The sequence below is a fragment of the Nothoprocta perdicaria genome, unplaced genomic scaffold (genome assembly GCF_003342845.1).
Source record: "Nothoprocta perdicaria isolate Ctin4 unplaced genomic scaffold, notPer1 scaffold_269, whole genome shotgun sequence".
Classification (NCBI taxonomy): domain Eukaryota; kingdom Metazoa; phylum Chordata; class Aves; order Tinamiformes; family Tinamidae; genus Nothoprocta; species Nothoprocta perdicaria.
The window spans coordinates 766,900-779,063 of record NW_020455498.1 but is presented as its reverse complement, the minus strand read 5'-3'; the positions used below and the strand labels follow the sequence as shown (position 1 = coordinate 779,063).

The 12,164-nt window shown below is 37.2% G+C and overlaps 1 protein-coding gene across 3 annotated transcripts in view; it reads left to right on the top strand.

Annotated features, from left to right (window-relative positions):
* Positions 1-7,177, top strand: part of AMPH (amphiphysin) — a 101,791-nt gene extending 94,614 nt beyond the window's left edge. For all 3 annotated transcript variants that reach the window (XM_026040819.1, XM_026040817.1, XM_026040818.1), the window contains 4 exons: positions 684-836; positions 1,751-2,005; positions 3,693-3,794; positions 6,176-7,177. In XM_026040819.1, coding sequence (XP_025896604.1) covers positions 684-836; positions 1,751-2,005; positions 3,693-3,794; positions 6,176-6,283 — 618 coding nt within the window. In that variant the 3' untranslated portion in view covers positions 6,284-7,177. The remainder of the gene's footprint in view (positions 1-683; positions 837-1,750; positions 2,006-3,692; positions 3,795-6,175) is intronic.
* Positions 7,178-12,164: the final 4,987 nt, after the last annotated feature.

Below are 12,164 nucleotides of genomic sequence, written 5' to 3'. Positions count from 1 at the left end.
TTTTTTTTCTGATCTTCATTCAGCTATAGAGCATATTAGTTTCTGCTAGTATAGACCAATTTGCAAGTCTCTTTATAATATGTCTGTGACAAAATAAAGCAATATTCTTGAAGCCAGGACAGATCTAGAAGGAGGTGACAGTGGTTAGAGATGGCTTGTAGCCTTGTCGCAAGAACAGATTSCACCAACATAGTCCTGTGGACACATGACCAACTTGCAGCCTTCTTCTCAGTAGATATCTGTGAAGAGCAACACAACTTGAAGGTGAATCAGCCCAAAGACTACAGTTGCATAAATGTTTTAGTGGGTAATGTGTTATGTGTTTTTTTTGTTCTTGTTGTTGTTCTTATGAAAGTGTTTTATGTCAGTGTCCAGTGGGAAGAAGAGTCAATGAAAAAATGAAAGAACTTTGACAAGCTCTGTTTTATAAACTTACTTMTTCCATCTGTTAATCAGCTTCACTGTGCACGTTTAGTCCTTCAATCTCTGCATTTTATAGCGGGCACAGGATGGCCTCCTCTAGCACTATTCTCCACCATAAACTGGGAGAAATCCCAATGAAACCAAAGACACACATTGGCACCAGCTGGGGAGGGTGCAGAGCAGAAGCTGTTCTATAGTCTCTATCCAGCTGATACTCACATCTGCTCTCCTAAAAGGCGTTTCCTTMCTGTTATTTTTAGGTAGTAACTACCACAGATGCTGCTGCAGTGGTAGAAGATGTTGGTGCAGCGGTGGCAGCAGAATCTGGTGATGGTGCTGCTACCTCTGACCAGGAGGGTGTTGCTCCAAGTGACCAACCTCAGGGAGAAGAAAAGGAAACTGATGTGTCTCAGGTAACTCTGGTACAATTGAGTGGKTTTTTTGAGAAATAGGGAAAGAAAGTAAAGATTTTATTATCTCTTGCCAGGGTGTCCTATCAATAACAGTACCTTGTTTTAAGTTGATTAGAGTCAAACTATGTGTCTGTATCTGGCATGCTGCCTTTTATTCTGTGACCTCTGAGGAGTGAGGGAARAGCTGCTGGAGCAGACCTTGCAGCTTAGGCAGGCAGTTGCTCTCTTCTGTTAYTACACATTTTATTTCTTCAGTGTACCAAAATGTATTGATTTAGYGCTGAACAATGGCAATGAACATATTCTTTTCATGGTTGAATTCTCCAAATTGAAATTTCATTAAATGTCTTTTGTCCTAGGCGATGTGATTGATCATACACTTTCTACTTAGCCTTATCACTTTTTCTGTACTTAGTTATATTGCAGAAGAAAACTTCCCCTTAATCTAACCAAAAAATAGGTGATACTTCCTACTTGCATCAGCTTTACCACACTATTATCCTGATGATTTGAATTCCCAAAGAAGCATAGGACACTGACTGAGACTTGATCCCAAACCCGATCAAAGTTAAGAGAAGGAGTGAGACAGAAGCTCTGTTAATTTCTGTGCACATTATAAGTGGAAAACAATAGCAGAGCATTTTTATTATTTACTCTATATGTGTTTGGTAACATAGCAAGTAGACTTAAGAAGAATAAAGAGAACTGGTCAAATTAAAGGAAAGGGCTTATTATTTTACCTTGTTGCACAACTAATGTAAGAATGCACTGTGTAGAATAAGAACATCTATTGTCGTATATRCTCCATACAATGTATAAACAATTGTGTTTTGCAAATTGAGTCAAGGTACTAAGTGCTCTTCTATTTTGGGTTTTTTTTTCTGTGTTGGTTTTTTTTTCTTCATTTCATTTAGGAAAAGATGAGCAGCATCCCTTCAGTAGTAATAGAGCCAGCATCAAACAACGAGGGGGAGGGAGAAGAACACGAAGTCGCCATGAATGAGTCCAAAGATGCTGTGGCAGATACTGGCACTCAGGGCCCTACTGAAACTTCCCAAGCCACCAACGAGCAGAAACCCACTGAAGAAACCCAGGCTGTGACTCCTCAAGATCAGCCTGCATCAGCAGAAGAAACAGCTTCTGCACTGCCTCCTGGCTTTCTCTTTAAGGTCTGCTTATGTGCTCGTTCATTCATTCTTAAATATCCTTTCACATATAGCTTTGGGGTATAGATCTGTGCAAACAGGCAGTGTGATGGTTTCTGGAGACCAAAGAATGCTTAATTAAATGGCCACATGTGAACAGAACTTTCTTTGTGCTATTTCTCTGTATGTGAAGTCTGAGGAAGTATATTTTCTGCACACTACTGTTATTGTACGTACCCTTAAGTAGATGGAGAACTCACTGAAGTATGGGAGCCTTTTCATCTCACTGAATTATTATTTATAATGAATTTATTGAATAAAACTCCACTGACAGAGCTGATCAGGAGTATCATGTGATAGCAGCATCTCAAAATGGCATTTTTCTGGCCTGAAAAGCTATAGAATTCTGTCTCTATTGAAATCCATGGATCTTTCACAAGTCATTGTAATGATGCTAAAATGTTATCCCATGACATTAGTAATATGATAGTTATAAACTGTTAGGGTAAGCAAATAGAAAAGTTAAAGGAGACATAAGCCAAGTTCCCTCCTCAGCTGGCAAGAGCCATAAGTTATATTGGTTCACAAAATACTTAGATAATACTTCTCATTTTAGAATTAAGTGAGCCAGAGAAAAGCGCCATGAGGATGGATGAACTTCATATGCTTCCTGTTACAGTTTGCATAGACTAATTAATCCCATAGCACTATACCAGCCAGTTTAGTCTATTCTCACTGCTCAGCGTTTTCAGCAAATGTTGAGAATAATAATAAGACRAGAGTGAAGAGTATCACACAAGTTTGACTCAGACATGCTGATACAGTTCATCTTTTATTTTTCATCACACTCTCTTGGGTAAGACATAAATAAGGAGAAGCAGAATATATTCCTGCCATCTGGTTCTTGATGCCATTTTCTTTCATTACTGCAATGTTACCATGGAAGTAGTTGTGCCTTTGAGGAAACTAGAATAGTGCATCTCTCAAGGAGGTGGAATTATTTAGTGAAAATGATCCGTTCACCACAACACAATGACTCTGCCAATATTTTGATAATTGCCTGTTTATAAGAGAGAGATTTTGAGAATCCTGTTTGGCAACAAATACCACTTCTTTGCAGTGCAGATATAAAGTTTCCTGTTACTTGCCTCCTTGATCCYACATAGAAATTGGCATTATGCCTCATCCTCTAACTTCTGTGATTGTGTACAACAAGGATAGCACATTGTGACTAGACCAAGCAAAAGTCCTGAAATGTCAATCCCTATGAGCTTTAACCCAGTTTATTAAAACAAAAAATCTGTCATCCATCTCACAGTTGTAGTGATGAACAAAAATAAGTTTCTTACACAGAAGGAACAAGGGTAACAGGACGTCTCCAGGAAGCAATGCTTACAGGTTGTTTCAGTTGCAATCTTTTTTTGAGATCCTGTGACCCTGGGAAAGTATGCTTTAGGACAATTGCATTAAACAATATCTCTGTCGCCAAGGATGTAAATAGAAAACATTAATATAAATTGATGTTAACAACTAAATGCTAAACAATTTGAACATATTTATCCATTGCCATATATTGACATAAGAAAAGCATATATTGGAGAGTAAAATAAATAAATAAAAACACTTTTTTGTTATAAAGATTTATCAAAGAATTTTACTAAGAAAATATCTCCATGTAGATGATGTTCATGTTTCATGTTATTTTCTTTAGGTTGAAGTTCTACATGATTTTGAGGCAGCTAACAGTGATGAGCTTAATTTAAAACGAGGAGATATCGTACTAGTAATTCCTTCTGAGACCACAGCTGATCAGGTAAAAAAATACAAAGGTGGGGGAGGTAGGAGGGAGAATTCTTTCTCCTGTTGACTTTTTTTCTAAAGTTTGTTTGATGGGAAATGCCTATCAAAATGGCCTTACTGTTAGAAAACATGATTAGACGTTGTTTGTACTTGTTTTTTATCTCAGCCCAGAAGGCAAAGTTAGCTACAGCTGAACTCCTGGATACTTTTTGTAATTTTTTTTTTTTTAACAATTTTCTTGCACATGTCCAATGAAATTGTAACAAAATGAACTATGTTTTTAGTACTGCTTTAAAAGAGAACCTCACTTCATATTGTTAGTACTGGCCACGTCTTTGCCACCTGTTAGTGCTCARAAGGTCCAATGAAAAGTCTTCCATCGATTTGGGGATGGGAAGAGAAGGATTGGATCTCCCTGGGATAATACCTTTACCCTGAATGAAAGATACTTCTACAAATAGGTCTAAATACTATAAGTCTAAATAAATAATCCTACAAACACATATGTGGAATACTGGGGACAGTAATCTAAATTGTTTTGCTGACTGAAGCTATATGAAGGTAGGTAATAATATGTTCATGACCTCAGCTGAGCATTCATTTAACATGAGAGAGAAATATATATATGTTTTTAAATATACATGTATACAAGAATTTTCTTTCAGCAGAATGTTTGTTCCTTTTACAGGAATAAATTCTCTTATCTTTACTCAAATTCCTTTTTATCATACTTTATACAGACATTTCAACCAATTTAATTGRCAATATTTGAAGAACGAGATATACTGGAGGATATGTATTTACATATATATATATATAGGATTTATATATAAATATATTTATATATTTATATTAGGATTATATTTATTTATATATAGATATATATTTGGGATGTTATATAAACATGCTTAATCTTCCCTTCATGAATCCATAGAGTGCATTCCTCTCTTGTGGAGTGTGCTGAAATCCTATTAGCATTAATTGCAGTAAATTGTGTGCAATGATGGAGAAAATAAAGCTTTATGTGCTCATGTTCCTGAAAGTGTTCCATTCATATTTTTGTTACTAAGGATATATTTGTCCTTCATGTTTAACATTACCATAAAACTTAATAATTTTGTATTTTGCCAGATACTTTGTCGATTTATATAGTCTTTTTTGTCTTTGCTATTCCTTTTGCTCTTTCAAAATTAGCCTAAACTCATAATTCTAATATAGCTGTTAAAATCAGCCTATGTATCCCATTCAAAGAAAACAAGTCCCACCTCATGGCTTCATTTTTTCTGTTATTCTTGAGTTAAACATACTAGTAGAATCTATTCCATCTGTTCTTAGAAAACTGTAGTCCTTATCTTCTCTCTTAGATATTCCATCTTTTTTGAAAACGTTCCTCTAGTTATATGTACTTAGTCCATACYATAACCTATAGCTCCTTTATTGGTACTTTGTCTGGGAAGCAGGACACCACTGGGCAGTCATGACTGAACGCTGTGTTTGGAGATCTGCTAAAATTATTCCATTTCCTTGAGTAATTTCTGTGCAGTTGTAATACTGCAACATTAGGTATTCCCTCTTTGTCTTCCCTTTGTTCAGACTCCTATTCTTAAAAGGAGCAAACAAGCAGCAAGAAACACAGAGGAAAACAGAATCCAAGCACTGAGTTAGTAAAATGAGAATAGAGTGTTTTGAAAGATATTAAATTGATTTTACTGCAGATTGAATTAATGGTGCTTTAGAGAACCCAACACCTTCCATCTCTTTAAGTTGACAGGACTGCTGATAATTTGGGTTGCAATTTTGCAGGTCAATTTCTGCTTYAAACTCAAGTTGCCAGAAATTTTGTAAAACAGGTGTCTATCAGCGGAGCTTGAGTTTTTAAAGATAGTAACTGCAGAAGAGACAACARTTCTTATTTCTTCTGTCAACAAGAGAAAGAAACTATAGGAGGAAAAAACAGACTGAAGACCCTTCTTTTTTTGTCTTTTTTTCTCCWTCTATGGTATTGTGTGATGTTTCTAGTCCTAGTTCCTATGCCCTTGCTGTATAAATATGCAAACATAACTGTGAGAATATTTAAAAAGTCTCAACACAGATTTGCACAAATGCAGGTCAGATATAATACTGGATGAGCTGGAGGGATGATTATCCAATTTTGAGTTCAACTAGGGGTTAGATGGACTAAGGACCATACTGTATGTTCACAAACATTTGCTTTCACAAAACTGTGGTCTGGCAGAACAGGTAAAACTGCCTGTGCAAAATTAGAGGTTTTTTTTTTTTAATTGAAGTACCAAATCTTTTAGCCATGTGAGCTCAAAACTTCTTCAAGTGTGAAGCTGGTAGCAGGGAATAAAGAGGGACGTGATGTTTTAAAAACTTTCTTTTCCTTTGCAGGAGGCTGGCTGGTTGACAGGCATTAAGGAATCTGAGTGGCTTCAGTACAGAGATGCAAATAGTTATAAGGGACTTTTCCCAGAGAACTTCACACGCCATCTGGAGTAGTTCTGCATTCAGGCACACAAGGGTGGTATGAAGAGCTCAGTCAGTAGGTTTTTAACCTCTTTGAAAAACGGGAGCCCACTTTTTTGTAGTTCAAGCCGTTAATGGTTTACAGACTGGTGCCAGACAAAGGTTGTTGAAACATATCGAAATGAGCATGAATGCAAACAGATAAGCTAGCAATTGCTGAAGCAGTACATGAAAAAAATAAAAAGAAAATAAAAAAGAAATGTCCTTATTTGTTCACACTTACGTGGCAACAGGTTTGTTTGTGCTTTGTCAGAGCTATGGTGATCCTGTATTTGGTCCTTTCCCATGAAATCTGAAATTAGCCTCCTTGATACCAAAACCTTAACTTCTCTGCACTAAGTGTATTGTATTGAGTTGCACTGCAGAAGATTTGATTAGTAATCCTGTAGTAATGAGGTCAAAATATTATAAGTTTCATGTGTTTAAAAAAATAAAACTGCTGCAATGTTTTTCAATGTTATTTTTGGACACACATTACATATATACACACAAAAATATATATGTGTATATATAAGTGCATATGGATATATATGCATTTCCACAACTTCATTGTAGTTCTTTGATTCTGTAGTATCATCAGTACATGCATTGCTCTTTCACTGTCTGGCATTACAGGAAACAGTTTTGTTCCACAGCAAAACTGGCTGCTCCATTGCCAAAATATTATACAGTATCTGTGTTTGTAATGTGAAATTTTCATTCTGAGATGATGAACAATATCATGTTCAAAGCTGCTAAACCTTTGGGAAGGCATGGCTCTGTCTCCTCCTCCTCTAGCTGCAGTAGTTACGATGAAATAACTTGGAGGGGAAGCTGTTATGATGCTGATCTATACTTTTTTATTTAATTGGCTGAATAAAGAAAACAGAACTAATCTCTGAGAAGAAATAAATAAACACAATATATTTTCACTATAGGTATTTATGCAGCATATCTTCACAGATCCTTTTAAAATAAGATATATAATGTATCCTGTATGAAGAAGTCATCTGTAACTTATGTTTTCCAGTGCTGTGTCATTAAAAATAAACCTTTGATCCAAAAAAAAAAAATTGTTTCAACTGTGGTGCTTTTGAACTTTTGTTACACTGCATTACATATAGATATTGAATCTTAATTTAATTCCTTGTTTTCCAAAGAAACAGAGCATAACAGGTACACCATCTAAATTCTTGCTCTCAACCCTAGGCAAAGCCAGAGCTCCAAAAGGTCTGAACTCGTCTCCTAATTGTCCTTCCTGGAAATGGACTCAAACTGCTAGTTCGTGTCTGCCCACAGACACCGAAGGAGCTTGCCTGTGCTTGACAGCCATCCAACTGAAGATGGCTATTTACTTACTTCATTTTCTGCTTCTCCATTTATCTTGTGTGGAAAGCTTGTTCTCCATTAATCTACTCTGTTATGTTTGCTGATGCGGGGAAGTTATAGTAGAAATACCTATTATTTAGGAATACCTACATTATGCTATCAGATCAGTTATTTTTTCATATTTTTCTTCGGGATGCTGTGTGTGTGTGTCGGTAACCAGTGGCTATTTCTACTTCTAAACTGTCAGACTTAAATTGAAGAAATAGATTTTGTGGCTCTGGAAGAGGAGAAAATTTGCTTTATTTTTATCTTTCAGAATATAATAACTTTCAAAAGCAACCTATGTCAGCATGTGTTGAAAAGAAGTTGACTGACTCAGTTGATATTTTTCTGGGATTTTGGCTCTAAAATACCACTATGAGCACAGTCTAAGGAGATTAGAGGATGGCTCTTTTGTTTTCTTCCCATTCCTTCCACAGGTTTGGTTTTCAGTGGCAATCAAGGGACAAGAATCTCACCAGGGGAACAACTTTCAATAGTTTTTGATGTGTTGCAGTAAACTTCAGRCTGTAATTCACCACTTTGAGAAGGTCATTTTGACATAAGAATCTTTTAAACCTATTTTATGCCATGACTCTAGTGCTGTCCAGGCAGCAATTGTTTGCTTAACTGGATCTTGACACTTGCCTTTCAGTAATAGATGCTCTATGGAACATTGCAGTGGCCCCACATTGGACACTGAAAGTTTCCCTGCGGATGCCAAGTGACCATTCCTGCGACTGGAACCTGCAGTGCGACCGTGTTACACGAGAGCAGTAACTCCAGAGAAGCAGATGGCAGCGTGATTGGGCCAAGGCATGTCTTCATGCAGTGCAGATGCAGGTACCTGTGGGTCTTGTTGGTGCTGGAAGTACATAAGTGAAATTCAGCACCTTTGGCCTGATCTCTCTAACATCCTCGATAGAGGCCAAATCCACTGGTATGAGGTTTGCAGTACACACTATAATTGGAATTATTGACCTATGAGTTTAGATGGGAAAGATAAGCAATCTATAGGAAAGAGCCTTTATGGTTTCTTTAAACATGCTCTTCAGAATTACTGCTTCAATATAGTCATTCCTTAATTCTACCTTCACATAAAAGAAAATATCATTTGGAACATCAACAAATGCCACTGTGGATATGGCACACCATTCTGGCATTAACTATGTCTTTGTTTCTTACATGGGCACCTTGAAGCCCCAAAGCAGATAAAACAGGCATCCCGTGGGAAGGGTGCTTTTTCTTTAAAAATCTTTGCAAAATATCTTATACTAAAAAGACAGATGCTAAAGAAAGGACATTTTCGGGCTAGCCAGAATAACTTTCCTAATTTTTCCTTCTGAAATAAGATCATGGCTACAAACATATTTATCATTAGGGATTAGCAGCTATCTTTAATATGCAGTTTCATCTTACTCTAGTTTCTTTAGACAGACAGGCTTTTCCCTCAGACATTTTTGCCTACAGCTCCCTACGTGAATAGTATGAAATAAGTGTAATCTCTGTGATCTATACAAGCTTGTTCTAGGACATACAAGTGAAATTCTTTCCAGTATATGCTGTGTTTGCATACCAATGACTCTTTCTTTACTAATTATATTAACTGAGAATTATTATCCATTTACTTGGATATTTCTAATTAATACACTACCCTGGACTTGATGCGCTACTGCGTTTCATGTTTTCAGGGTATTTGGAAATGAACAAACCATTGTATCTTGATTTCTTTAGACTTATTTATGCCTAAGCAACAGCACATGCTACTAGCGTCCTACAGAGGTAATTTCTGCTTCTATCATCTCAGATAAACCCTTGCATGATCCAAGGACCCAGTCTCTGGGTATAGACCACAAATACACAATTTATCTAGTTTAATACCTTTCAAGAATAATGGAAAGTGGATAGACCACATGATACTTCTGTTCTCTTCCTCCTTCCCRCCTTGCTCCATCCCTTCTCCTTCTCATAGCTGGTTGTATCTCCCCTTGCAGAGGGAGGCTGTAAGGGATACAGTCCTAGTCAGATTGTGTGGCATTTGATTCGAGCCACTTTGATCACTGATGTGTTAATGTCTGAAAGGCATGAAGTAAACCATAATCTCATTAAGCTCAGGTTTAGAGGTGAAATTGTTAAGAACTTTGCTGATACAGGAAAAGATGAGTAAAATAATACTGTTATGATGGATAAMTTGAATGGATAGAGTTGATAAAAGACAAGTATGAACAGTTTGCAAGCCTCTTTTCTCTCATACACACATGTACAGCAATARCATAGGCCTGTATTGCAGGTATATCAGCCAGAAGTTCGATGGTAGCCTCCAAAAATGCTACAGTATTCAGCAGCATTCACTGTTAGCTCTGACAGGGGTTCTGGCTGCAAGATGTTTGATGAAGATGAGGTAGCTGCAATGTACTTGTTGCAAACAAAGCCAATAACACTATATGACAGCCACCTTGCTTTCATTTTAAACTCCGTCTCCCTCTGGAGTAAAGAAAGTTCAGTTTCTGTTCAATTAGGAAAAGGAATTTTAAGGAACGGCAAGTTCTCAGTTCAGGTTCAGAATTAATGAAGAGGAATATGTTTTTGGAATCAGCACCTCCATACRTGTGTAGATGGATAAAGGATACAACAGTCCCTCTTCAAAAATTTCTCTCTTCTGAATCCACATGATTTCAGTGCTGATGCTGTCTTTGTGCATGCTGCGTCTCCAGCAGCATTTCATATACATCTGCATTTTTCTTGCATTTTGGAATCAGACTGGCCTATTTAATCAGCCCAGGAGTTGATGTGGGGAAAACTGCAGCACTTTACAAGTGTTTGTTTTTGTTACTAACGGGAAGACAATGCTAAATTAGCAATTAAAAAAAAAGAAAGAAAGTATTCCAAAGCGAATTGTGCTGCATACTGAGATGCTCATTAGAAGATAAAGGAAACGTGAGTTAAAGAAAATAGCTAGCAAGTAACAAAGACGCCACTCCATGCATATATACGATTTCTCTCCAGTCACAGATACTAACTGCAATGCAGAGGTCCACAAAGCAGCATGTGGCTGCCAGACACCGAGTCTCCAAGAGTCATTAAGAGCCTTTTCAGTCATAGAGGAACCAACCTCCGTCCAACGCTGATGACTGGACATTGCTGTCCTGATGCCCAAGGCCACCATCTGCTGTTCACATGAAGGAGGTGCACACGTACATGTACATACAGCTACTCCACAGCTTCATAGCTTGTCATATCCACCGGTTGCAAATGTCTCAGTGAGCTACCAGGACAGCATGTTTGAGCTGATTCTGGGTTCAGGGTGGCTCTTCTGGCACGAAGAACAGAGGAACATTATCTTATCTGTCTCTCTYGTGTGAGAAGAGCCTCTTGGCAGCTAAGACCAAGCATTAAACTCTATATGTCTTTAGCCTGGCTTCAAAAGAGAAAACCAGCCACAGTCTCTCAGTGCTTTGGGGCAACGCAGGCTAACCCCAACCAAGTAAACATGACTCTCTATTTTCCTAGACTGTACTATGATATGTAATTGCATGAAGAACATGAAGCCCCTATAAAAGTAAGGTATTGTATACCAAKATTAATTTATTTCTGAAGTGTATGCTACAAAGGGGAAGCTGAATATACTCCAGACTTTCTGTGCTCTGTGTGTTTTAGGCAATTACGAAAAATACTTTTTCTAGAATATTTTTCTAATTTAAACACTTTGAGCTGCAAAACTAGAAAGAATATAGCAGTTTACCCAGGGATGAAAAAAAAGACAACCAATCTTGAGTAACAGATATATGGAATAGGTGGCAAAATGCTCAAATGGTAAACTCTTGAAAAATTCTCTCAGGCTAAAGTCTGACAGACCCTGTAAGTGACTATGACTTCTAAGGTCTTGCAGGGTTCTAAATGAAGGTGTAAATTGCCCTTAGACATATGCAGGGATTCATAACACTACACTGCAAGCCCAGAAACTTTATGTTTTTACAGAAGCTGTGGTATAAGTGCTGAGGATCCTTGTGTATCTGCTACCCCAATTAAGGACATCACACTACTGTCTATTTAAAAATATTAATGAAAATGACTGATGAACAACTGTTACGTTTTAAAAAAAATAGTATTACAAGCATTCTCAGCTTCCATCTATACCTTACATAGCTGCTCGAAAAGCACTTCTGGGGGTTTTACTGCATTATATCCGGCAGAGGGTAGCAGATGCTTGATGCATTTAGCAAACTGGAGCTGCCATTTCGTTCGGTGTTCATATATGAATTTGTTTTAATTATATCTTATTATCTGAAACTGATTAATTTCTGCAGACACACAGGTTAATTCATACCATCCAAAACCAGTTTATTGCGCACAGTATCTAGTTACTTCAGGCAGATGAAGACAGAAAAGTAAATTACTGGAGAGCACTGTAACTCATTACAGTAATACATACTTGCATCTCAGACATATTAAGACCTGTGTTATAAGTCACACCAGACTGGCTAAATCTTAACTGAATATCAAGTTT